Source organism: Pezoporus occidentalis, unplaced genomic scaffold (assembly GCF_034315485.1).
Source record: "Pezoporus occidentalis ecotype Australia unplaced genomic scaffold, CSIRO_AGI_Poc_V1 ctg95, whole genome shotgun sequence".
Classification (NCBI taxonomy): Eukaryota; Metazoa; Chordata; class Aves; order Psittaciformes; family Psittacidae; genus Pezoporus; species Pezoporus occidentalis.
This window is the reverse complement of record NW_026916315.1, coordinates 1604278-1631879: the sequence shown is the minus strand read 5'-3', so window position 1 is coordinate 1631879 and position 27602 is coordinate 1604278. Positions and strand designations below refer to the sequence as shown.

At 44.1% G+C, this 27602-nt stretch overlaps 1 protein-coding gene across 2 annotated transcripts in view; it reads left to right on the top strand.

Annotated features, from left to right (window-relative positions):
- The window catches only part of FGF12 (fibroblast growth factor 12), a 228904-nt gene that overhangs the window by 66285 nt on the left and 135017 nt on the right, over window positions 1-27602 (top strand). The window contains exon 1 of one of the 2 annotated variants that reach the window (XM_062606316.1): window positions 17044-17368. The exons of the other annotated variant lie outside the window; for it this stretch is intronic. Within the exon in view, the coding sequence (XP_062462300.1) occupies window positions 17281-17368 (88 nt within the window). The 5' untranslated portion in view covers window positions 17044-17280. Of the gene's footprint in view, window positions 1-17043; window positions 17369-27602 lie in introns of those variants that run through there. 2 annotated transcript variants of the gene reach the window in all.

The window sequence follows — 27602 nt, the reverse complement described above, 5'->3', positions numbered from 1 at the left end:
CCCCCCCCCCCCCCCCCTTTTTCTTTTCCCTCTCTATCCTGAGCTATTGGCTGGTCTCCTTGCTTCATTCAAGCTTCTCCAAACAAGGCAATGGGACTCCTTGCACCCTGGCTTGAGAATTTAGCATACAGATATAATAATAATAGTAATAATAACGATGATGATGATGATGAAAAGTTCTTGTAAGTCTTCCTCCCCTAACACTCAGCAGAAACCATGTGAGAGGGATCAGGATGAGATTGGTCCATTGGCCTCTTAAGGTGCTTGTGAAGCTGAGGGCTTTCCATGTAACTGGGTTGGTAATCTGCAAAGTAGAGAATGGAAGCTTTGGGAGAGATGAGGAAAGCATTACAAAAAAAAATATCATGTCTGTCTCCCTCTTCCATACTTTGCACAGCTTTGAGAAACCCAAAACCTCAGGACTGGTCATCAACAATCCAGACTGGATGCTACTTGAACATTGCATAAGAAAGACTGCTGGGGTAATCCTGGCTCCTGGAGTTACTGATGTCTGGTTTCCCCTAACCACTGGAAAGAGCTAGTTGCACTGTTGCACTGCTGACCCTCTTTCCCACCTTACACCTCCCCATGGTGTGCTACCATACCATTGTTCTGTTGTGCTATCCCAGTACGGTATTGCATCCTGTCAACTGCTGCAGGAGGGAGTTGGCCTGGGGGTAATGAAGACACTGTGAAGAAAATTAAGGAGAAACAAAATTCTGCCCAAGGAGCAGGACAGGAATAATGTGGAATATGAATTTTCCTTGTCAGCTACAAAGAAGTCAGGGCAGCATTTTGAAAAGGGAATGGATAGGCATGAATAAAAATGTGACTTTCCTGAAGAACCTTAACAGTAATCAGAAAGTAAGGAGGAAGATAGATGCACGTACAGATTCGCTGGTTTGCCTGGGCTTCTGTTAGCTGCTCTTTAAAATGTTTTGCTACCCTCTGGTGGCTTTCTGAGGATTTGTGCAGTCTATTTTTCATTCCGCATACAATTCCCTGCCAACTTTTCGAGAAACCCAGATCTGCCGATGGAGGTTTTTATTTTCCCTGATTCCAAAGCAGCAGTACAATGATAATGGGAAACGCAGCTTTGTTGTTTGTTTGGGGGTCTGTTTGTTTTGTTTTGTTTTTCTTGTTTGGTTTTTCCTTTTTTTTTTTTTTTTTCCCTTTTGTTCGTATGAAGTCTCTTTTGGTCTAGAGTTATAATCACAAAGGCAGCTTGGTTTGGAGGTTAAAATCAAGAATGCTAACTTTGTGCCTAAGTTGGCTGTGTATTGGGACTGTTCAGTGTTTGGGAATGGCGCTGGCTTCACAATCCTGCAGAATGTAAACCTGTGTCCTCTACTTATCTGCAGAGGACACAAAGCGAGTACTAGTGAAGTCAATAATAGCAAAACTCCCATGATCTCCAGGAGCCCAAAATAGGTCCTATTCAACCTGGTGCAGGGGCAATGCTCAAATCTCCGTCATACTTTCACTGTACCTTGGTCTCCATTATTCAGTAACTTCTTTCTTTTTCCCTTTTCCATCTAACCTGCTGTATAACATTGTGGCTTCATAGTAGAGGAGCTGTAGGTAGGGATTTAAAGGGCAGTGCTATGACAGATCTTACAGGAAACTCCTCCCAAGCATTAATTCCTGGGTTATGGGGTCAGTGAGGCTCTTGTGATCTTCTCAGTCTGACCCCCTGTAGAGAGCATGTCACAGGACTGCCCTCAAATTAACTCCTGCTTGAAGTGCAGCAGTGAATATAGAAAATATCCCCTCTTGGGTTAAAATTTTCTAGTTATGGAAGATTCACCTTTTAAAATTGTTCCAGTGCTTTATCACGTTCAGTGTTAAATACTTCCACACTTTGTTTAGTTTCAGCTTGCAACCTTGGATTTCCTTGTGTGGAGCCATGTGTTACCAAAACTGTGTCCTGTGTAGGGACTTCTGGTCTTGTTCGAGTTGTCAATCAGGTGGAACTCTGAGAGGCACCTTGGCTGTAAAAAATTAAAAGTTATGTTGTTGAATGAGAAGTTGTGGTGTTCGATGTGAAATCACAAACTCATTACACAGAAGGCACAATAAAAGCCATACAAGGGCACTGCTGGAGGGTGTGTGGACTTCTTCCTGCTGCATGGCTGCACTAGATATTTTTAGGGTTCACATACCTAAAATGTATCATTAGTAAGGGAAGGTATATGTGGATTTTACATTTGAAAATATAATGGCAAATCCTGCAGAAATTGAGTTTCATGAAAGATGATTTGAAATATAAAAGCATATAAAAGCATTTGTTGTTTAGGGCATGGGGTTTTGTTGTGGTGGATTTTTGTCTTTTTTTGGGGGGGGGCAGTGTGTTGGTTTTTTGTGGTTTTTTTGTTTGTTTTGATTTGGTGGGTTTTGGGGGGGGGGTTGTTTTTTGGGGTGAGGTTGTTTGGTTTGTTTGTTTTTTTTTTCAATCAGCTGTGCTGAGGTCCTTCAGAATATAGGCTGCTACATTCAGCAGAATGATTGTTAGCTTCTCATACTTTTCCAGTACATGATATGTTTTAAAACAAGCTCCATCCATCCCACAGCTTGGCACAGATTTGGAGTGGAGAGCAGCCAGTGCCTTTTGTGCCATATTAATTTCCAAAAGCCCTGAGAAAGAGTAAGACCACAAGCCTACTGGGGCAAAAAGCACACCTAGAAGGCCATCTTAAAGGAAAAAACAAGTTTGTTTTGTGGTTCAGGCACAGTTCCCCCTTTCAGGGGAAAGGAATGCAGTAGATTTGGGTTTCCTCAACTACAGAATATAGAATCAGAATAATTACGGTTGGAAAGGACCTTAAGATCATCTAGTTCAAACCCCCCTGCCATGGGCAGAGATACCACACACTAGACCATGTCGCCCAAGGCTTTGTCCAGCCTGGCCTTGAACACCACCAGTGATGGAGCATTCACAACGTCCTTAGGCAACTTGTTCCAGTGCGTCACCACCCTCACAGTAAAGAACTTCTTCCTTATATCTAACCTGAACTTCCCCTCTTTAAGTTTAAACCCATTCCCCATTGTCCTATCCCTACAGTCCCTTATGAAGAATCCCTCCCCAGCACCTTTATGCCCTTATGTTTATGCCCCTCCAGATAGTGGAAGGCTGCTATGAGGTCTCCACACAGCCTTCTCTTCTCCAGGCTGAACAGCCCTAACTTTCTTAGGCTGTCTTCATGTGGGAGGTGCTCCAGTCCCCTGATCATCCTCGTGGCCCTCCTCTGGGCTTGTTCCAACAGTTCCATGTCCTTTTTATGTTGAGGACACCAGAACTGCAATCAGAATACTGGTGAATCCAGAGATGATGCACCATGCTTTGTAGTTCCGGTTAAACCAGATCACTGCAGTGGTTTCTTTCGGACTCTCAAACTAAGAACTGACTATGGGCTGTTTTTTGGTGTATCACAGGCTTTCCTGCTTAGAGGAGGATGTGAACCTGCAGGTACTTACTATGTCAACATGCTGTGTTAAAGAAGCATCCTTGAGCTGCCAGAAGACCTTTAGCTGGTTTCACAGTGTAGCTTTTCAAATGATAAACCAGTCTTGATTTCAGAAGATCTAGGAAGGACATCTTCACTGGTACAACACGCAAGACAAGGGAAAAAAAGCCCACATAAGAGTTGTTCTACTTTTGCTCTTGGCTCTCAGTTTCCCTAGAGTTTGGAGCTCAGCTGGGTCTGAAGCTGTACTTCTCCCAGGAGTTAGATGCCACATGGGCTGCTTGCCACTAGCAGGGTTATGTGGGTCTTGGCTCCCGCAGCATGGGTTAAGGTTGCATGTGCCATATGGCCTGTGCTGAGCAGGAGCAAAAAGCTGCTTCTATGAGCAGAGGAAATCAAGCAGTGAACCAAATGGATCTGAGCTGTAATGCCAAAATTTAGCTGGTTCTGAGGCTTGAATACCCTCTTCCTGGGTTCAGTGACCAAGTGGATGACAGATATCGTGAAACTGAGGATTCAACTGAGGCATTTTACATTTTAAAAATCACTTTTTATTTCCAACCTCCACCTTGATCCTGTCAGACCACAGCTATTTCTGGGGGAAGGCAGGATGCAGACTGATAGCCTCAGAGTAAGGGAGATGCCAGGGATGTGTAAGCATGTCTGCAGCAGGGACCCTAGGCTGCACTCTATACAGTCTGTCTGCATTAACAGGAGATTTTCCTGTAGGAAATCAGGAGGATTTCAGGAAAGCGTGATTTTGGGTTCTTTAGTCTGGAGAAGAGAAGGCTCACGGGGGGACCTTATTGCTCTCTACAGCTACATGAAAGGAGGATGGAGAAAGGAGGTGGCTGGTCTCTTCTCTCAAGTAAAAAGTGATAGGGCAAGATGAAATGGCATCAAGCTGCACCAGGGAAGTTTAGATTGAATATTCGGAAATGTTTCTTCACCAAGAGGGTGATCCAGCATTGGAACAGGCTTACCAGGGAAGTGGTGGAGACACTGTCCCTGGAAGTGTTCAAAAAATGTGCAATGAGGCCCTTAGTGACATGGTTTAGTGGTGGACTTGGCAGTCCTGGAGTAACAGTTGGATGTGATGATCTTAATGGTCTTTTCTAACCTACTTGATGTTACAATTCCTGCAGGATCAATAGGATCATCATTGCTGGCTGGGGATGGGGGTGTATCTGTGATCAATGGGAGTTCTTGGAAGCCATTGCACTGCCATACAGAGAGACCCTTTTTGTGCAAGGTAACCTCTTCCCTAGCTGCTTGTATAAGAAGGCATCAAAAATGGAGGTGTGAAAAAGCAGAGAAAGAAGAACTGCATCACTTACTGCTCCAAAAGAAGAGGAAAAGAAAGAAAGAGAAAAGAGGGATCTATGTCCTTAAAAATCAATCTTTTCCATCAGTTTTAGAAACAAAACTGACAGTGGTTAGGAAAGAATAATCCCATCTAAAAGTTTCACCAGTGGGGTTTAGCTCCTCAGTACTGAAGGGAAATATGCACTCCTGAAGCTATGCTCCTCTCTGTTTTCCAGGGCACTGCACCCTTAGTCTGCAAGTGAATCAGACAATTTTCCCCAAAAGGCACTTTGGGGATGTAGATTACATCTCTGGAAGGAACTGAATGGGGAGCATGTCCCTGCTAATGAAAACTGCAGCCAGAAATAAGAGTTCTGGAGGTTGAAAACTAGGTTAAAAGCAGCCAGCGATGGAAAGCAGCTGAAGATGGAGTAGGTTGAAGAGCTCTTGAGCATTAGACAATGGACAGTTTGTTTCCCTCCCAGCTCCTGGGTAGTGCAGCCCTGACAGGGCTTCTGGGGTGAGTTGTCACAAGGTGCTTCAGCTTGTTGACTTTTTTCCCCTTTGGTTTTTATTTTTGGTTGAATTCTCTCACTTGACTCACATTAGAGTGGCACCTACTGCTGCCAGCGTTCAAGGACCCATGTCAGTGCAATTATTAAACTATGCAAGAATATTGCTAGTAGTCTTATAAGCAGATAGTATCATTTATAACTTGCAGCTATGCAGAAAGTCTGCTGCTCAGTCTTACACCACCAAAGGGGAAAACTTCTGTAAACCATGGTCATAGTGTTTGTGTAAAGAAGAATCAGCCAAAACCTTCACAATAAAAATTTTATCCCTTTTCCAAGTAAGCCTGGAGAGGGCATGTTGACCACCTGGACCTACTACTCTATAAGCTGTACTGTACCACATGCATGCATGCATCCCTGTTGATTCTGCTTGGTGTCAGTCACCAGGGCCTTCTCCCATTTTTCAAGAGCATTTGTAAGGTGGGAAGATCCTGACAGTGGTACTAGCATGAAAGTGCATTCAAGGCTATTGCAGTTGTGAAAGTGTATGGCAGCTGCTCTATCTTCCGCAACTTTATATGATGCCTTAAGGGAAGAGCCTTCTACTGATCTATGTGCTGCATTTTGTGTCAGTGTTAAGTACCCTGACCGTGGGCTGAACCTGTTTATTTAATCCTGTTCTTTCCAGTATGATTTTTCTAGTGGGTGAGTTCTTAACAGGACATGGAATTAATTACAAAGGGATTGTGAAGGAATATGAAACATGCATTGCAGAATAAAGGAAGTTGGAATATCAAATGTAAATACCAGGGTCTCAGTGAAGTGCAACGCAAACACAGCTTCTGTTCAGCAGGCTGGCCGAGCCACCACATGCTATCTCTATCAATCCTAGTCAGTGGGAAAAACCCCTGAAAGAAATTAATTACTGTGGTCTTGCCTGACAGCTCTCGCTGTAACCAGGAGGATGATTGAGGGAGCAGGGTGAGGAGCTGTAACTCAGCAGGAGAAAAGGGAAGACACCCTTTGGGAATTTGCATTTCCATTCCTCACACCCTGAAATGTTGTGTACTGCTTCACAGTGCACTTGGTACTGCCCTCAGGAGCTTGTGGCTCTGCCACCATGAACAGGCTGTTCCCAAGAGCTGTGGCTTGGGCAGGAGGTCCTCTGCTAAGGGTCTGGTTTTCTTCATGAGATAACCATTGTTTTCCCCTCCCTGGCACAGCTGCCCCAGTCCAGACCCGTGAGGGCCTTCGTGGAGATAGGTGGTGATTGCTCCATGGCAGGAGAACACTGAGCTGGCATTGCATAGATCTGAGTCATCCTGCTAAATCTGTGCACAGCAGCTGGTTGACAAGGGGAGTGGGAGGTGGAGAATCCTCTGAGATCAGGATAATAGTGAAGGAACCAAAATGGTTAAGAAAGGGTGAGTCAAGCCTTTGAGTGCTGGGATTTGAACATGGGGCTGGCCTTCAAAATAATTAGGTAGAACAAAGGGAGGCCTCATTGCTCCTTTCATGTCTCTCAGTGGGATGTAACACCTAAGGAGGATTTATGTGAACCCCAGTTCTGCATAGTTGAGGTTGCCTCTGTGTTAGGGGTTTAAGCAAATGCCAGTTGGAAGGAAATAGTTTTGGCAGTGGTCTAGGGATGAATGCATGACATGTGAGAGCTTCCTTGGAACCATTTAGCTTTAATTGGACATTTTGCCCCATCATAACTGCTGTTTTACTGCTGAATTGTAGGATGCAGCTCTTTGGAAATGGAAAGCGATGTTTGTGGTTCCGCTCACTCATGAGCCCAGTATACCTGGTAGGACCATTGTGCTGGAATAGAAATGGTGCGTGGGGCTAGGCAGCACTGAGGACTTACGATGACTCAAGTCTGCACTTTCGTTTTTTGATGCTGCAGAGGTTTTCTCATCTGAAGGTTGTGAAGTACTGGATGGATTTCCTGAAACTTAGTGCTGCCATTGTGTGGCACTTGTTTGGCCAATGTCTGTGGCTGTCCTCATGTAGACAGGCAGGAGAATATTACATGACTGGCTGGAGGTCAAACAAGTCCTGCAGCAGAGTTGATGCAGTGGATCTGCTGGTAGCCTTAGCAGATAACATGCTGTGGTGACTTCTTGACTAGCTGAAGGTACATTGGCCACATGCCATTCACAAGCTAAGGTGAGAATTACAAAAGGTGTGTTTTAGTGACTCATAAATAGCTTAGCACATGCTCACAGGGCAGCAGCTCAGCTTTATCATTGCAGCTTTGAATCCTTTAAAGTGCATGTAAAAAAAAAACAACAAAAAACATTAAAAAAATCAGTGCCTGAAATGTATGGACTAAATTCAGATCTCAAAGAGCAGTATCATTTTATAGCAGGTCTGAATCTAGCCCCAGCTCTCTAACATTATTGGTAAAGCCTCTGCAGCCACCTCACCCTCCTCTAACCCTTGGTTTGTTCTGCTGCTGCAGTTACCGCTTTAGCTTGTGCTGAACTGTATTTCGCACTGTGCCAGGTCCATCACGTGTGTGTTGTGTATGGTCCAGGTTTTGAACTTTGTTTGCAGGAAGTAGACAGCCACTGTAGCGATTGACCTTTAAGCCTTTGGTAATGCCTTGCGCATGTTTCCCTGCTGACCGATTTATCTGTTCACACACGGAAGTACTTGCCTCCCATATTTCAATTCCCTCTCGAAGCAACCCATTGGTCGTTCATCTTTTGTGATTTCCTCTCTCTTGCAATCTTCATAGAATAGTGTTTCATTTTTCAGTTGAAAACTTCTCATTCCTCTCCAGTTTTGCCAGATTATGCATGTTTTGAAATAGGACTCGCCGGAATTTTTCTTCCAGTATAAGTGAAGTATCTTCAGCTGCTGAGGAAAGAAGGATTCTCATAGGGGAGAAGAATTTTCCAGGGGCTGATAGTTGGTCTAAGCTGCATCTTGGCTGGCACTGCTCTGTTGTCAGCAAAAGTAGAGTAAGGCCATTACTGAGTATGTCACAAGTCAGCAACGATTTCTGTCTCTGGGAGCCAGCCATGATAGCTGTCACTGGTAACTGGTTACTGCAGACTGGTGTTGCTAACTTTTAGTAGATTTGGGGACTGACTTAAATCCCAAAGCCATTGTGTAAGAACGACAACTTCAACTATTTAGATATTTTCTGGTTCTAATGGCTGCAGAGAAAAGCTAACAACAGTAACCTTGAAAGACCCTAAATCATTAGTTAAATCATAGAGTCATAGAATCATGCAAGAAAGAATCCCAAATGTGTTACTTAGGTTTGTGTTTACTTCTGCTAGGAAGTGGGTCTGCCTTTTAGCTGACAGTGTCTGAGCCTGGTAGAATCAGCTGCCTTCACCATGTGCTCTGAGACTACGAACAGCAGAAATCTCTGTCCTGTGAAGCTGGTCTGTGGTACATGCTATCACTGTGTATGGGGTAGGGGCTGCAGCAGCAATGTGGAAGTTGTGGCCTAATGGGATGGGAGATAAGTTCTTCCCTGTTGATACCAGTGTCAGCCAAAACATATTTTTCTTTCTTTGCTCTCTTGAATTCTGGTGAGGTCTACACTCCATGAGACACAAAATGAAGTTTCCCAGACAGAAAGTCCTCTTAGCTAAATTCACCTGGAAAAAACATACCCCGTAGGAAGTCATATCCTAAGAAGCCAAGATTTCAAGATTGGCTCTTATAAAGTTCTTGTAAATCCAGTCTTCATTTCTCTTGAAACATGAATTTATGTACATAGCCGCAGCATAACTACCCTGTAATATTATTAATACATAGCTTTTGTCTTCTTTTTTTTTTTTTTCTTTCCCTTCAGAACCAGCAAGGACAAACCTGTGTGTAGATATGCTAAGGACCCTGATGCATTAACAATACTACACTGGAGGAGCTGGGAGTTACATGTTCCTAAATAGTGGTCTTGCCAGTGCAATCTGTGTTTCAAACATGTCTTGACATGCTCTTCAGCCACAGTGGACAGTTAATGAGTGAAGGTCTGAACCATAGTCCCCTGCTAGTGGCTTTACTGTGATTGGAGAAGCTGTGAATTGGAACAGAAAGTGTTTCTTGTACCGTTAGTCCCAAGGAAGGGAATTAGGCAGGCAAGTACTTGCTTTTCTCAATGAGACTGTGCCACACATGTTGTATTAGCATGCCAGAATAATTTCACTTCAGATCTGGATGACAGTAAAAGGCTCTGTACATCGCTGGAAGCAGGCAGATGGGGAGGTTTATACTTCCGTGGGTGCTGCTCCTGACCTCAGATGAACTCCTGAATCTTAGGAGAGGGATTGCTGGAGGGGAAAGGGAGTTGGCTCCTTGTAGAGATGATCTATTGTACTTGCCCTCAGAAAATTCCTCTATTAAGCCTTCCAACTTTTCCCTGTGATACGGATGGATTATTTGCACTCTTAGATTACAAAAGTAGCTTGACAGTTTTTCACATTTCATGCAGAGAATCAGGGAGAAAGCAAAGAGCATGCCGTGGTTGGATCTGGAAGATACACCTGTTCCAGTACTGGCTTTGCCTCAGTGGCTGCCTGCTGAAAGCAAAGGAGCCAAGGTGCTGTGCAGTGGGCAGATTCTGGCAGCTTTGATGGCCAGCAAGCTAGCTTGCCTGCCCACCTCAAAGACCTGGCACAACTGTGAGCTGTTGCCCTCTAAGCTTGGGTCATGCCTCAGGCAAAGCCATCATTGACTACTGTGGATTAATAACCTCAATTACTGGGGCCCTGTGGGTCAGATCTTGCCTGCACTGACTGCATTACAGCTCTTTTAATCTGCTTTCCTCTCCCATAACCCCTGAGCCTGGAGGGGTTGGCAGACAGGGGAGATCTTCTGCCTTCCTGCATGTTTTCCCTTGTAAGGGGCTCCAAAGACTGGTTGGATGTGAAACAGCAAGCAGAGCTGTCAGGGGAACTGTACCCACCAAGGAGGTGCCCCTAGAAGGTGGCTTCTGCCATCTTCAGATGCAAAAGACAAATGTAGCAACATCTGAGGGTTTGTCCTGAAATTCAGCCATCTGCAAAACATCACAGACCCCCACCCTGCAGGGACCTGGCACTCAGGTTTGGTCACCTGGGGAAAGGGCTGCACAGCTCTTGCAGCGGAGAATGACACCCCCCCCCCCCCCAAACCTCTTGGCATTCCCTGAGCATCTGTGTAAAGGGGATGCAGAAAAAGACTTGGATTTCTAAAATGATTCCCTCACTGGGTGTTTCCTTTAAAGAAAGACAGTCAGGAAAATCAGCAGGGAAATTCCCAGTGGAAAGAGAGGATTGTGCACTCCACCATGCTTCTAAACTATCTTGAAGAGCAAGGGGATGGAGAGGAGGCAAAATCACTTGGAGTAAGAAAACCAGAAGTGGGTAGAATCATAGAATAGTTAGGGTTGGAAAGGACCTCAGGATCATCTAGTTCCAACTCCTCTGCCGTGGGCAGGAACACCTCACACTAAACCATCTCACCCAAGGCTCCGTCCAATCTGGCCTTGAACACTGCCAGCGGTGAAGCATTCACAACTTCCTTGGCAACCCATTCAAGTTCCTCACCACCCTTGAAGTAAAGTACTTCTTCCTTATATCTAACCTGAACTTCCCCTATTGAAGTTTGAACCCATTCCTCCTTGTCTTGTCGCTACAGTCCCTAATGAAGCATCCCTCCCCAGCATCCTTATAAGCCCCTCCAGATAGTGGAAGGCTGCTATGAGGTCTCCACACAGCCTTCTCTTCTCCAGGCTGAACAACTCCAATGTTCTCAGCCTGTCTTCATACGGGAGGTGCTCCAGTCCCCTGATCATCCCCATGGCCCTCCTCTGGACTTGCTCCGGCAGCTGTATGTCCTTCTTATGTTGAAGACACCAGAACTGCGCACAATGCTCCAAGTGGGGTCCCATGAGAGTTGAGTAGAGGGGCAGGATCACCTCCTTCGACCTGCTGGTCACACTCCTTTTGATGCAGCCCAGGATGTGGTTGGCTCCTTCTCAGGGCTGCTCTGAATCACTTATTTTCCCAACCTGTAGCTGTGCCTGGGATTGCCCCGACCCAGGTGTTGGACTTTGCACTTGACTTGGTTGAACTTTGTGAGACTGGAAAGAGTTGCTGAAGGATTTCCTGATGCAGAGTGTCTGGTGAGCTAACAGCAGTATATACTGATGAGTGCAGGGTAATGCACCCACTGGATAAAACAAAAGAAAAAAAAACCATATGTTTATAGTCACTCACAGTAAGGGGTGCTATTGGGGCTATTTTCTCTCTGGAAAAGTACCTCAGAGACAATGTGGATCTATTTGAAAGTGCTAGCTCAGCAGATGCAAGCAGAAATGACTGGGAAAGGTACACTGAGCAAATAGGAGCTATCATCCTGCCATGCTAGAAATCCCTGGTGCGCTCGCACCTTGAGCACTGTGTGCAGCGCTAGTTTTCCTGTCTCAAAAAAAAAAAAAAAAATAAAAGGAAAAAAAAAAGGAAAAGAAAAGATGTGATAGAACTAGAAAGACACAGGAAATGGCAACAAGGTCAGTGGAGCATGCAAAATGGCTGCTGCCCAAGGAGCGATGGAACAGATTAGGCATTTTCACAGTTGAGGAAGGAAATACGAGAGAGGCACATAAAACCATGACTATCATGGAGAACATAAAATTACCATTTCACTACATAACCGCAAAGGTGAGCATTAAATGAAATTACTGAGAAGCAGTTTTAAGCTAATAAAATCTTTTTCCCAGCATGTGATTGACCTGTAGAAGAACTTCTTGCCAAAAGACAGTGAGAAGACCAGCGGTATTACTGGGTTCAAAAACCAATTATAAAAATCCATCAAGGAGTCCTAAACACATTGCAAGACATCCTGTGGATGATGAAGTTGCAAACCTGCTGGGCACTGGAAGTGAGTGGATGGAGGAATGTATGGCTGCCCCTTTTTCCAAATCATCTGTTCCAAGCTGCTGGTACTACTACCAAAATATGTTTGGAAAAGTTCTAGGAGTTCCAGCTTCTGAGGAAGTGTTACTGTGCTGAAAAATATCTGGAACAACTGTTCTTGGTAATTCAGATTGGAGTCATTTTAATACATAAAACTTTTTTTTACATGTAATATTAGATTTCTTCTTCATGTCTGGAAATGCAGCTACTAAGTACTTATTACCATGTGTCTGAGGATAAACCTATTAAATGATCAAGACTTTGTGACATCTCTTTTTCTCCTGAATTTGCTTCGGTGAGCTGGGAGGAGGCTGAATTTTTTGAGAGTCAGTCTCTCCAGGAGGGGCTGGAGTAAATGGTTTCTGTTCCCTCTTGTCTGTGTAATAGCACTGCTTTTTTGACCACATAAAAGCAACTGAGAAATTAGTCTTTCTCATCTGATGCACAAAATCAAGCTACGTCTCTTCCCCTTCCCCTCCCCCCACCCCATATTCTATTTGCTGTTAGATTATGTGTGGTATACTTTTTCCATAGTAGTTTCCAGCAGAATCTTTGCCTCATAATGAGTGCAATTTCATACTGATCAGGAGGAGGCTAATCCTCTCATTAAATAACCAGAATGAGGGCCGACAGATGATTCCCTACTTGGCCACAAATTTATGTGTGACCTTCAGCAAACCCTTGAACTTTGCGTTGCAGCTCCCACTAGTGCTGGTGAGAGCGTTCTGTGCCTTGGTGGAGCTGGATGCAGGAGAAGCTGTGTGAGTGGTGTTAGTATGTCTCTGAAGCAGACCCTGCCATCCCTCCTTGTCAGCAATGCTCTGCTTTTTAAAGAAGGGGCGAAGGGCAAGCAGAAATACTTGGAGAGCACACTGATGACAGTGGGGTAAGTACTTGTTTGCATTGAAAAGGGTTGTATTTTTTGGCCCTTTCCTGGGTAGGTTTTACTCAAATGGCTCCTGTAAAGAAAGGTGCTGAGAAATTATTATCTTCCACCACTGAAGAATATACCATCACTGACTGCAAATGGATCCACAGAGTAACTATCAAGAAATGAGCACCAAATGCTCACTAGGAATTTTGTAAATTTACAGAGGGACAAGTTCCCAGATCTGCGTCAGCACCAGCTTGGGCAAAGCTGTTGAGGTTAATGGGCCATTCCTCATCATATCCGCCCCCGTTTGGCCAGAAAATACAAGGGCAAAGACTTTAAAAAAAAAAAAAAAATCACAAACAAAACCTACCTGCACATGCTGTTTATCTGTATACCAGTCACAATGTTTGAAGAACTACAGGTTCACTCTATAGAGATGAAACCAGAAACAGCATGGGCCCAGCACCGTGAAAGATTATTACCTGCTTTTGTATGAACACAAGGATATTACCTTTCCTGACTAGTCTTCTCTTTGAGCTTTTGTAGATTTTTCTTTCTTTTTTGGCTTTTGTAACTGATGAACTCATGCATATTATGCTATTTTAATACCTAGCAAAGAGCCTTGTCTGCTAAATCACCTTATTTTTCTCTGATCAGAGCACAGTGCATTCCTCTTTTTAGTAGAAGGTATTAATTTAAATTCCATAATCCCAAACATATTCTCGTTTCTGTTCTGTGCTTCAGAAGGCCAATGGCATTTTAATTTAATAAGGGAGAAACACACAGACACTGTATTCCCTCTAACTGTCTTCTGACCTCAATGAGTTTTTTCACAGCTTTCTTTGTGTTCCACAAATGCAATCTCTGCTTTTATTCAAGAACACTATGATTAATACCCAGGTTCTATGGATGAGCAAAATTTTAAATATCTGTAACATTTTCATAGTAACTTTTGAGATGTTATTTGCATTATTATTTAGCAGTGTGAACCTATCAATGGAGCCATAGCAATATTTATGTGCCACTTATCCCATTGAAATACTGTTAAGGTACACTCTGTCCCTTTGCAGAGAAATAAATTTTATTTTGGTTTACCTAGGGGTTTTTTTTGGATTAAAATGAGTTAACCCATCTAGCAATAGCTTGATTTATGCCACCTCCACTTATCTTTTCAAGTTCTATAAGCTTGGTTTACTGGGTTAAAAATTACCTAATTGGGTACATGATATTACTGAGTATTTTGTGGCTTGTAAACACTTGAGTCATACACATCACAGTTCCTAAAGAATCATCCTTTGCCATTTTTATGCTTCCATTTTGCTGCTTAAACTTACTTAAACCTATTCAGCTTGAAATTAACAAGTGCTTGTTTCAGTCCTCCTGGCCCTTCTTTGGAAATGTCAAGTAGCATTCGTTCTTTTCACTGGTTTGATTCTGTTCACCTTTCCTCTGATGTGAATCAAGAACTGACCCCTTGGAGCCTGCCCCACAAAGGCGGAAGTCCTGGCTGGTTAAGGCTGGATATCAGCCTTGCCTGCAAGGTGATGGAAACCACCCAAAGAAAAGGGGATTATTTTATTTGTGGGTTATTCCAAGTAGATTTCCAAGAACAGCTGTGTTTAGAGGTCTCAAAATCCTGCTACCTGTTGCATTCTCATTTTCTTTTCTTCTTGCAAACATCTTTATGCTGTCCAATGCACTTGTCCTCACATGTCCAAGTGATAATGTCTGCCTATTCCTGAGCTAGCTTAATGTGTATAACATCTCAGTGCACCACTTTCCTTGTACCTGGTGGTGTACATCAGTACTGGCATCTTTAAATCGGAGCCCCCTTATGTACAGCTCCATTTTGGCTGCTAGGCAAGATGAACACCTTCAGATCTCACTGTACTGTCCTTGAGCTGGCAGATCCAGAATTGTTCTCATCTCAAACATGCTGCTGATGCATTTGGAGAAGGAGGACTATTATTTTTTGTACTATCATACAAGAATCACTGGTTGTGTTTCAGGGCTTTGCTGTGCAAACTACTACTAGCCTTATTCCAGAGGGGCTATAGTTTATTCTGTGATCCAGTATAGTGGAGACCTGAAGGACAATTATGGGTGAAGGGGAAAGGTAACAGCTGTAGTGTCAGTTCAATATCTGCCCTGACATGGCACAGTAGTCTTCTGTTATGGCTGTAGAGCAGGTTTGCTAAGGTGTGCAGCTGGAACAGTGATCCTGGATAAGTGGGGACATGTAGAGAGGAGGAGGAAGTACAGTCATGTAGCTTTTTGCTGTGACTTTGTGCATATGCATATTCCTGTGTAAAATAGGCTGTAAACTAAGACACAAAGAGTGATGATTTTCAGCACAAGTCACAGCAGACAACAGAAACTGAGTTTAGTGTGGATCCCAGGGATTAGTGATTAATATCTTGCATCATTTAGCAGTCCTGCACTGTATGCTACTGGCTTTGTTTCTAGCTAAGTGCTATTTTCAGTGTATGAACTACGGCTGACAGGAAAATAAGAGCTTCCATTTCATGAAACATTTAGCATTTCAATTGTTTTGTTGGGTTTTTTTTTCTTTCTCTCTCTCTCCCCCCCCCCCCCCCCCCCCCCCCTTCCCGAGGAGATCTGGAACTGTAGGGTGTTTACTGAGAGCTTGAAAGACTGTAGGTGCTCTCACAAATAGTATTTTTACCACACATCCTTAATAGACTCATACGAGAACAGCACTTCGTTTGCTATGCCTGGTTTATATGCTTTTTGGTACTCTGATCTCCATGTATTCTATAGCTTTTACTGTTCCATCCTTAACAGGATTCTGAGTGAGCAAACCCGTGTTGCACCCTGTGTCATGCTGACTGTGCCTCTTCTTTTTGCTTGAAATTTAGAGACATCCTAACGAGTATCAACAACAAAGTTCATATCCACACTGTCGCATACCTGCACAGTGTTGGCCAAATGCCTTTTATTTCCTAGAGTGCCCTCTCTAGAAAAATGTCTATCTCGTGGGCCTGATCACTTCTGCCAGGCGTCAGGAGAAACAAAAGCAGAGAAGGCTTTGAAATATGGTGCATGAATAAGGAAGCCTGCTTTTGAGCACACAGTAATCCAGGCAGACATTCACCCTGGTGCAAGGTTCAGATTTGCGCCAAGACAGCTGCATTGTACTGGAGTTCTGGAGCCTGCTAAGGTGAAAGAGTTCTTTGCCAAGTGTTTGCATGTACTATTTCCTCTGAGGAGCTGTCTGTGCCATCACGGTTACAATGTTGCAGGCGAAAAAAAAAGTTGCAAGTGTAACAATGTTGCAAGTGCACCAGTGTTTCAGGAGCAACAATGTTGCAGGCGTAACAATGTTGTGCCCCCAACACAAAGTCTGCAACTTACAAGCACGGATAGTTTAAACGTGGGTCAAAAAAATGCACTTTCAGTTTCAGTAAAGCGATCTCTGCAAGAAGTTCTTGCGCTGGGGACTACAGGCGCAAATAAGCAGCCTTGCTCGTTTAAAGCCTCTGCTTATAGGAACACTCCTGCTTCCAGACACACGCTCCTACTGGCGATTTAAGACAAGGGGTGTGTCTTCTTCCCAGCCATGCTGTAGGTCCAGTGGTTTCTGTCAGGCAGGCGGGCAGGGAGGGAGCCCTGGAAAGGCCGTAGTCAGTGCCTCCTGCACGTGGTGCCTTCTCGCTGGGAAGGGGGCCTTCTCGCAGAGCCCGTCTTGCCCCGGAGAGCAGCCCCGGAGCCTGCGGGGGGTGGGCGGGACGCGGGGCCGCTTCTCTCGCTCCCTTCCGGGATACGGACAACTTCAGCGCGGCGGAGGGAGCTGCCGGAGGAGAACGGCAGAGCCTCCGCCCGCATCCCCGCCAGCAGCGCTGCCGAGCCTGCCAGCAGAGGGGGGGTCCCCGTGGCGGCACCCGCCCCGGCGGGGGCTGTGCCGGCAGGGGGCAGGGCTGGGAGACGGCCGCTAGTGTTTCTAGGGCTTGACGTCCTTCCAGCTAGCCCGCCCCGCTTCCCGGCAAAGCCAGCCCTCCCCCAGCGGAGAAGTCCCGAGAAGTAGCGGCGGGGTCCCCCACCCTCCACCGGGCGCGGCGGAGCCTCGGCGATGGGCCGGGAAGTTTGGCGGCGAAGGGGGCAGCAGCCCCGCCGCTGAGAGCCGGCCGCTCAGGGGCCGGTCCCTTTTCCGTGGAGCGGGAGGGCGCCATAAAGTGAAATCCATGAGGATTCTCGGGCTTCTCCTGGAGAAAGGCTCGCATATGCTGCAGTGTCTCTGTGGAAGGCGTCTGAGATCCAGCCACAGCCCAGGTGGGAGCGCGCGTCCTTGTCCCCGCCGCCCTCGCCTGCCGCTCGGGCGCCGTTCGGCCCGGGCTGGCCCCGTTTCCTCGCCTTCCTCTCCGCCTCCTCCTCTTCCTCCGCCTCGCCGGCGCCGCGCACAGGTGGCCGGGATGGACCTGGCGCTGTCCGGGGTGCTGACCGTACCGGGATCTCCCGATCCCGGGTCCGCATCAATCCCGAATCACCCAAACCCGGGCTTCCTCACCCCTGGCACCATCCCTAACCCGGAACCCCACCCCACCCGAGACCTTCACCTACCTGTGTCCCTTATGCTTAAGCCGGTTCCACACACCACCTCCAGCCCCCTCCCAAACAGAGCCCCCGTACGGCTCCCTACTTCACATACGACTCTTACTAGTGTCCCCTAACCCACATGCAGCCCACACCCTCACAGGTCCCTCTTCTCCACATGGGATCCCTCTATGTCTCATCCCACCTGGGATCCCCAGCCATGGCCACCTGATCAGGATAGGGATAATCTTCCCTAGAGTGCCGATGGCCCTGCACAGCTCTGGGGTTGGGCCCTCTGTAACTGCTCGCCATATCTGGTGTTTGTAGTAGTGATGTTGCAATGTTTTTCTGGTGGAGGGTATTAAATGTAGTTCTGAGTGGGGATGCCCCTAGAAGGAGCAAAGGGAAATGCCCAGCTGCCCCTGATGGGGGGCTGGGAGATTCCCAGCAGCTCTCTTAGCTTCCAGCCTGTTGGGGAGGGACCATTGCACTAGGATGTGGAATGCAGTATGATGAAAGGCTGAATTATATGCTTGATCTTGAGCTGTACCTGACCAGATAATGAAGAGGGGAATAAGTGTATGAGCGCCTTGGGATGGTGTGACACTGCTCTTGTGTTTTGGGGTGATCTTGTTGAAGCTTTTTAAGTGTGTGTGTGTGTGTGTTTTCAGAGATGACTTTCCCATTCTACAATACCGGGTTTGTAGTGGAAAGCCTATGGAAAGAAGTCCTATGTTATTAAGATCTGTAGAAGTTACAGCACTAACTCTACTGTTTTGAACTTAACTGGGTTTCAGATCCTACTTGGCTTTTGAGTAGCTCTGCTTATTGAACCTGGCAATCGTAATCTTTGGGCACCAGATGCTTACAAGGATGTCTTTTAGAGTGCTTGCTGTTGTGCTGTTTCCTTATGTGAACACTTGGTCCTAGAGGAGAAGTATTTCCATGCCTCCTGCATAAATACTCGTACATTGAAGAGAAAGGTGGTGCTTGAAGAAACACTATTGCTGAGGTAGCCTGGATTCCCTTTTGGCCTTGCTAAGGAAATTTTTTTTACTGGTTATAGCTGTCTGTTTATATCTCCGTATCCCCTTCCCTCCCCTGAGACTCATGTACAAGTTGTTGTCTGTGACAGGCTCATGGCAATAGGGCACATGCTGGAAATCTTTGTGAGAGTAGGCTTGGCTCCTTTGAAAGCATTTTCTGCCCTGTTTTGAAGAACAATATAACAAATAAATAGAATGCGTTGTGGCTATGCTTGGAAGCATTACACACATTGTTTCTAAACTGCTAAAATATGTTCTCTTTGCCGCATTTTTTCCTTTTCAAATAATTTTAGGCTTTATATTCTTGAAAAATGTGTCATAAAAATGAAAGCTTCCACTTCTAAACACACTCTTTTCAGTGAAAAACTATACCAGAAGAGTTTTCTTCATAGTGATATATGTGAACATTTGTTTTGTGCCATTTGGTAACCTAGGGCACTAAAGTGTACAATAACCTACTGGTAAAAATGGGGTGGTGGATAAGCATAGGACATGCTAGGCTGTAACTTCGGTGAACTCAAAGCTGGTATAGTGTCCTGATAGTTCCCCTGCTGAGCTGGTTTAACTTTACTGGTGGATCCTGTGTTGAAGCATGCCAAATGTATATGTGGTGACTGAATCTTTCCTTATCTCTACCACTCTGATGGAGTGATACTGAACATTGCATGGTCTTTGTATTTCATGATGTTGTGCTATAAGGAGGCAGCCCATGGGAATGATTTCCTACTGTTATCTCCAGCTAACGTTGTTCTCCAGGTACTAGTCCCATGCCACCACAAGCTTGAGCAGTCCAGATGTGATCTATTGCTTTGAATCAGGCTGTTAAAATGTGTTCCTTCTTCTTGGCTGCATCAGTTTCATTTCCATTAAGGCTGAGCTTTATGTTCTTGAAAAATGTGGAATAAAAATGAAAGCTTCCACCTGTAAAGAGGTCACTGTGGCTGGGCATGCTGGAGGAGAGATCTCCTTGCTGCTGCTTCAAAAGGTAAGTATGCCTCAGGAGATAGGTGCATTCTCCTGCAACAGCCCTAAAGGTGTACTGCTGTGCCCAGCATGGAACTGTGGGACTGTACCAGTCAGAGATGTAAATCAACAAAAGGGTTATAATTTACAGAAGAGGCACGACCATGGACAAATGGACTATAGCAGCACTAATGTAAAGTGCTGTGAGCTGCTTATAGGCCCTTGATTCTCAAACTTGAAAAGTTATCCTGATAGAAGTGATTTATGCTGAACTATTTGGCACTTTGTGCACTTAAGTTGAATGACAGATTGGTGAGGCCCTTTGTCCTCCTCCTGTCTATGTTTTCTTTAATGCAAACAAGTCATAAGGATGTAAGCACATGTTTAAAGACAGAGTCATACTTGCGTGTTGACTTGACTCAGACATTCAGGCCACTCCTGATTCTGACAGAAACTGGTGTGTGATACTTCAAATTAAAACAGTGAATATTGAGGACAGTTGTAGAGTACAGTACAGTGCTGTTTGGATGCTAGAAAAAATACTGGAAAGGTTTTTGCTATTGTTATGGTAAGACCTCCCACCTTTTTACTCTTAGCTAGCTCTAGCCTGCTCTTTTCTTCCACTCCACTTCTGAGTTCTGCAGACACTTATCTTGGTCTGTGCAGGGACAAGCTTCTTTGGTTGTTTGAGCAGCACCTTGCAAAATGAGGTTTAATGGTCTTCAAGACACCACAGAAGAGCAAGTAATTCATAGCAATACAGAGCAAGAAATTTATTCTTAGTTCTCTGTGTATTTCCTTGCAAGTATTTTAGCACAGCAGTCTTATGTATCATCTTCCAGGTACTTCACTTGTTATCTTAATTTCAGAATTTGTAAGCTGGCTGATTGTATTGCATGTGCAGAGATATTTCCCTTCTTGATTTTGCAATCATGATTATTTTTAAGTATTTTTCAGTTAATTTGTTTTCTCTGTTAACACTTTTTCCTCCTTTGCTTGGGAAGTGTGGTTTACCACACCAGATTTCAGGGTTTTCTTTGGTTTGGTTTTGTTTTTTTTTTTTTGTTTTTGTTTCTTTTTTTTTTTTGGGGTGTGTGTGTGTGTGTTGATTTTTTGTTTTGTTTATTTGTTTGGTTTTGTGTGTGTGTGTTTTGGTTTGTTGTTTTTTTTTTTTAAATGTTGTTGGTTTGGTTTTGGTTTTGGTTTTTTTTTAGCTTTTATTTTGGTTTCCTAGTCCGCATTGTGAAACAGATAGCTACTACACTCTTAAGTTCTAGATAAACGTCAAAAATAAACCCCATTTCAGGTGACCTCTAAGTGGTTTGCAGACACTTTGGTGCAAAATACCCAGTACCAATTGACTACATTAATAACAGAATGGAGATTTCTGCTAGGGAGTGTTTTGGTCTTCCTCCATAAGGACTTCTTACTTGGTTGTGTGAGTGGTTCTGCCTCATGCCTGTTCTGCCCTTGGTAGAGACTTTCCTGTGGGATGCATCATTGTTGAAACCACAGATATTTCTCACATCACATCAACTAGCAACAACACTCAGCAGCAAGGTTTTTCCAGCTTTGTTTTCAGTAGTAAAGACCTGGTTGTATTCAGAGACTGATCTATTCCCAAACACTCAGATAAGAGTACTTCTCAATTTAAGTCCTTAGTCTGCAAATTGATTCCTTCAGTAGAAATTAAGTTCATGTTGAAACTAAAGCCTGAACTTGGCTTCCCCAGGACTCACACTGGTGAAATTTGGAGACGCTCCTGGAAATATTGTGATTGATACTGGCTTTATGGCAAATTAAAATGATATCTGGCACAGTAGGTCTTCATATTTCTCTAGGCATTACAACGTTAAGTTTGATATTTGGTGCAACAGGAACAAGCCCTCTAAGTAGGCAGGTTCAGATTGTGGTTCTGCTAATAGCTTGTCTGTTACTGCCACTATACATCTTTGCATTTGTCCTGAGACTATCTGGGGCACTGTCATAACATATCTGCAGTGTCTGCACATGCAAGACATCTCATCTGCAAATGCAAATGAAATCACATACATAAAACACATATTAAATGTTGGCCATTTGGCTTAAGAGCATAACAGGCATTCTTTGTTTTGCTTGTTCAGTGATTTTATGCATTTACATACACTTTACTTACAATAGCTCTAGAAGATTTTCCTGCTGCTGTTTGTTCATGCAGACAGAGTATTATAGTGTGTAGCAAATACTGCACAGTCAGATTTGAATTAATGGAAACAGTAGCTGTGTGTACATAAGTGACAGATAATAAAACCTGTAATTCCAGACCCTTTCTGGTCTGTGGCAGTTAAGAGTGCGATATATGCACTGTTGGTGGAAGACGGGAAAGGCGGCTTAATGCCACTGAACTGGAGATGGGAGTGGACCAGAGGGCTGAGAAGCAGTGGTGTTGCGCTTTCTCCTTCCTGCACCAGGCCCTTTGCTTTCCATTCTCAGTCACTTGTCCAGAGTGTGACAGTGTTTCTGTGTACATTTTGCTCAGGCTCCCCCTTCCTGTTGTGTCTTTGGGAAAGTAACACTTGCTGACCAGTGGAAATTCCATACCTGTGCTGTTCCGGAATAGTGCCTATTGTTGACACTCATATGCTAGTGGAAAGAATACCTTTGTCTGATTTAGTTTAATTCACCTGGGAAACAAATTAAGCAAAAATCTGAAAAATCTTTTTTTATTGTAATAGGGGCACTTCTCTAGGGTATCATTCCAGAATAGCTATAGCATTTAAAATCCACACTTTCCTTTATTCTGAAGTAACCCTCTCATGTAGATATATGCTAGGCATCTCTTCTGTAAGCCCATAGTGCTTGTTCATCTTCATAAAAAAAATTATTCTGGCTGAGCTAGAAGTGATGGATTTGATAAGAGTTTTTATTTGGTGAAATTGCTTAGTTTCCATCATACAGAATTTCAGAGATATAGATTATAATAAACCCAGTTATATGCCTGTAACTTTTTAAAGTGCATAGAGCCAGTTCTGTGTAGTTATGCAAAGGAAAGTCTTTGACATTATGCAGGATGTTATTGTTTAGTTTGCAATACAGTATTTCATAAATCTTCAAAGGAAATTCAGGTCCGGGGTATGAGGTGGTTTAGCAATGTTGTCAGCCAGATGTCTGGGCTTACAGAGCTGGGCATCTGAAATTGACAGATCTTCACTCAGTCTTCTGAGTCTTGAGACTTGTCTTGGTCCTACCAGAGCATCACTTATACCAAGTCATATTTGTGAAATGCTTTATTTTCAGTGGTTGAGCATATTCAGCAAAACAAACTTCATCTGAATTTTCTTAAATAGCTGTAATCAGGATGATAAACACTACCCTGAAGCAGAGACTGGCTTTTATGGCACTTCTTATGACACTTTATGTGTTTATGGCACTTCTCACCTGGAGGTTTTCAGGGTTTTGCAAAAGAATGAAGTGTAACTTCCTTTATTTCCCAAACTAAACTAAGGAAAGAGGAAGTTTGTCTCCATTTAAACGCCATATGTAATTACGCCACTGTTAATTCTGAGTGGGAAATATTAACCAAAAATGTAATGAAAGATTTTTCTAGCTTTTCTATTAGTTATCATGAATAGCTGTACATATAAATGTCACAGTTTAACCTCAGCCAGCAACTAAGTATCACACAGCTGCTCACTAACTTCCCCCGCCCTCAGTGGGATGGGGAGAAGAATTGGAAAAAGGTAAAACCCACAGGTTGAGATAAGAACAGTTTAGTAATTGAAATAAAATAGAATAATAACAATAATAGGAAAATGAGCGTGAGGAATGAAACTCAGGAAACTCAAGTGATGCACAGTACAGGTGCTCACTATCTGCTGACCAATGCACAGCCTGTCCCTGAACAGCGATCAGTGGCTCCCAGCCAGATTCCCTGAGTTTATATACTGGGCATGATGTGCTGTGGTATGGAATACCCCTTTGGCTAGTTTGGGACAGGTGTTCTGTCTGTGCTCCCTCCTGCTTCTTGTGCCCCTCCCTACTGGCAGAGCATAAGAGACTGAAAAGTCCTTGATCAGGGTAAGTGATACTGAGCAACACGAACCTAGTCCCATTTTAAGATGATCATGTGCTTGAATACTTACCACAATCATTGTTTTAGATGGGTGGCTTTCATCCTTTTTAAACATGCATTGTCCCTAAAATTCTTCCTGTTTTCCCTGATGATCATTGATGTTTTGTTTTCTGTTTCTAGCAGACCCCTCTGGAGGTATTCACAGCTATCAGTTCCCAGTTGAAAAAACATGTTCATTAAAGAAACTAAAATCTTACTGCTTTGTTTGTGAGAATGACCTATTCTGGTTTGCTGAATTTTCAGACCAGTCCATTCCTCTTCCCACAGCCCTTTCTTCTTACAGGATCACAGAATCATTCAGGTTGGAAAAGACCTTTAAGATCACCAAGTCCTATGTTAACCCAGAACTGCCAAGTCTATTACCAAACCATGTCCCCGTCACATCCACACCTCTTTTAAATACCTCCAGGTATGGTGATTCCACCACTTCACTGGGCATCCTGTTCCAGTGCTTGACAACCATTTTGGTGAAGCAATTTTCCTAATATGCAATCTAAACCTCCCTGGCACACTTTGAGGCTGTTTCCTCTTGTCCTATCACTTGTTACCTGGGAGAAGGGACTGATCCCCACCTTGACACAACCTCCTTTCAGGTAGTTGTAGAGAGCAAAAAGGTCTCCTCTGAGCCTCCATCTCTCCAGGCTAAACAACTCCAGTTCTCTCAGCCACTCTTCATCAGACTTGTGCTCCAGACTCATTGCCACTTTTGTTGCCCTTCTCTGGACACGCTTCAGCACCTCAGTGTCTTTCTTGGAGTGAGGGACCTAAAAGTGAACACAGTATTGAAGGTGCAGCCTCAGCAGTGTTGAACAGGGCAATCACTTCCCTAAATGCAATAGTAGTACACAAAGTTTTCAACTGTATGAATAGGAGTTTGTTTAAAAGGCCTTTAAATAGATTTTTCCCCTTGAAGGAAAAGAGATGTGTAACATTTAATAATAAAAATAGCGTTTCTTCCCATAGCCTGAAATGGCATGGAAGAATGTAATCATGTTTTGTATGGCAAAGCATTTTTCTAAATGGCATGTTTATGCCTTTCTAGTATAGTGGCTGCGATTGGCTGCTGGGACTATTTGCATGTGCTAAATTGCAGTCCTGGGGATCTGTGAAAACAACTCAGCAAAGCCAATCTCATCTGGGAGCATGGAAGCTGCTGCTAATTTTGCGATGAGCCACCCACAAGCCCAGCGTGAGTCATTATCATTGTTTTGTTTTCTAGAAGTCGGCACCAAAAGCTTCCAGGATCCAAAGTACGTATTATCTCTGGAAATGCATTTATTCCCTCATAGCTTTGTTTGTTCCAGATAAGAGGAAAGAATAAGAAAAAATCCTTTCTGAAAACCATGAAATAATTAATTGCTTCCTTCTTAGTGTAGTCTTCCTGCTTTAATGCGCATTCACAGCCATTTGTTCACTTAAAAGCTCACTTGTGCATAGCCCAGCAATCATGCTGCTTAGTCCTAATCTGCTTGCTTTGTGTCACTGAGAGGATGGGTGGGCAACAGTAAATACAGTGATACCAAGCGAGTTGACTGAAGTAATTGCTCTGACAGAGCTGAGATGGGGAATTTCTGCTCTGTTGTTGCATGTCCTGCTAGTTTCTCAGTGCGTCTTTTTATAAAGCCACAGCTGTGCAAGGGACAAGCTGTGGTTTGCTGTAGGTCAGGAGTCTTTCATCTGAGAAGTACACTGACCTTGTTCCTGGTGTCACAGGCTTCGTACCTCCTTGCTGAGGTTGCTAGTCCTCCTGGACATAGGACAAAGGGCTAAGAGAACAAGAAAATCCCCTGCCCTGTGCTGGGATTGTGACAAATGTAGTCAGCTTGGTCCCAGTTCTTAGCTCTTCTTCCAGAGTGTCTTCTCACGTAGACCACTTTATTGCGCCATTACCACACTATTATTCCTGCAGGGAAATGACCGGTCCTTCAGGAGAAAAGTGCAGGATCATGTGTGTGGGCATGCAGGAGCATAGAGAAGAGTTTAAAATGCAAAACTTGGACACACAGTGAGTGAAAAAAAAAAAAAAGAGGACAGTGTGGGAAGGCTACATGAGCATGGGAGCGGAAAAAGGAGCTGGGAGCACCAAGGAAGAGGAATGGAGAAGCGGGGACTTCTAACAAAACTGGCTTAAAAAAAATTAGATAGACATGCTGTGCTTTCTTTCTGGGATAAAAGTATCCAACACAGCATTCCCTGCTCTGCCTTAGTCCAGTGACTTTTTAGGATGGGGAAGCCTGCTGGGAGGATCCAAAATATGCTATAAGGAAGGGACAGGCCATAGCAGTCTTCCTTGTGGAGCTGGATACACTTAAAACAGAGCTTTCAAACTGGAAAAGCAGAATGAAATCTGAAGTGTCCATGACACTCCCACAGTGACAATATTCAATGTCTCTGTGATGTTGGTGTGTCTACAAATGACCACTGGAAAAGTATTGCCGAGTCCTCCATGCTGAAAATTCCTGGATTTCCTCTTCTGTCACAATGAGAAATGAAAACTAAACCAAACAAAATAATAATGATTATATTGCTGATGGGACTGGGCAGCCAAAGTGCTGCCACTGCTTTTCTGAGTTCCTGTGACTTACTGATACCATTGCTTATACTCTTCTGTGGTTGTTTTTTGCTGGTGGAGACAGCAGCTTTTTATTTTATGTATGGATAGCCCTGACAAAACAGGCTCTGGTTTCTTGCAGGAGCATCCATTACCATGGGCTTTCATAAAGAAAATCAAGTAGCAGTCAGAGTGTCTTCAAGTGCATCTGACCCTATGTGGAATCTCAGCAGTGGAGTTCAAGCCCAGATCTGACAGGCTGGGGGACAGTCTGTTTCCTATGTTCTGGTGCACGGTACTCCCCTTGCTCCCAGCTATGTGTGCTCAGACCCTTTACTTACCTGTTTCTTGGGTTTAGAAATAGCTTAGGGAAATTCTAGGTGGTGTATTGGTGAGGCTGGAGGGACTCTTAGATATTGCTTTTGATTTCCTCAGGTATTTATGTACTGTGCAAGGAGGCTATAATCTTTGTCAGACAAATATGTATATAAATATTCACGTATGGTGTAACATCCTGCAGTTGGGCTTGGATGTGCTTCTCTAATAACTGGGATTTACCTTTTATAGATAAGACAAAGAAACTAGGTTTTCCTCTGTTTCTGTGTTTGCTGGAGTTCCTGTGTTGAATCTTTAACTGCTCTCACTGTTAACCTGAAAAGGCAGGGTGATGTAATTCATGTCTCCCAGTTGCTTGCAGGCTGCTCAGCAAAGTGAAATGCACCTCCCTATCCCACCTAACCTGGTAAATGTCTAACACATACCTTTCCACATCTTGCTGGAGACCTGCTGCTGCCCTGCAGCTCATTCACAGGACCTTGGCCAAGAAGGTGTTGCAACTTTGTGTTTTTAGGGTTGGTTTGGGGCTTATTTTAAGGTTAGAAAATGTAAATTAGAACAATCAATTTTTTTTCAGATGGCATGTGAAGCACTAATAAGAAGTACAGTTAATGGGAGCATGTGCTTTTCTGAGGAAACACTTTAGCGAATGAATTTTGCACTTGTTTGGTGTTCCTGGCAAGTGGTGGGTCTTGCTGAATCCACTCCCATGGGAGTTTCTCTCCTGCTCATCCACAGCCCATGCCCTTTGGGTTGATATTTCTCTAACATGCTGGCTGGCAGGGCAATCTCTCCCCTCAGCAAGGGATGCTGAAACATCCCAGAGGTCAGCATCCAGTTTCTATATGATAGTTTACTAAATAGAAAAATACTCAAAACAGAGACTTTACTTTGTTAATAGTGGCAAACAAAGGAAAAAGGATCCAGACAGGCACTTTTCTTTGCAGAATAGCCAAGGTTGCCTCT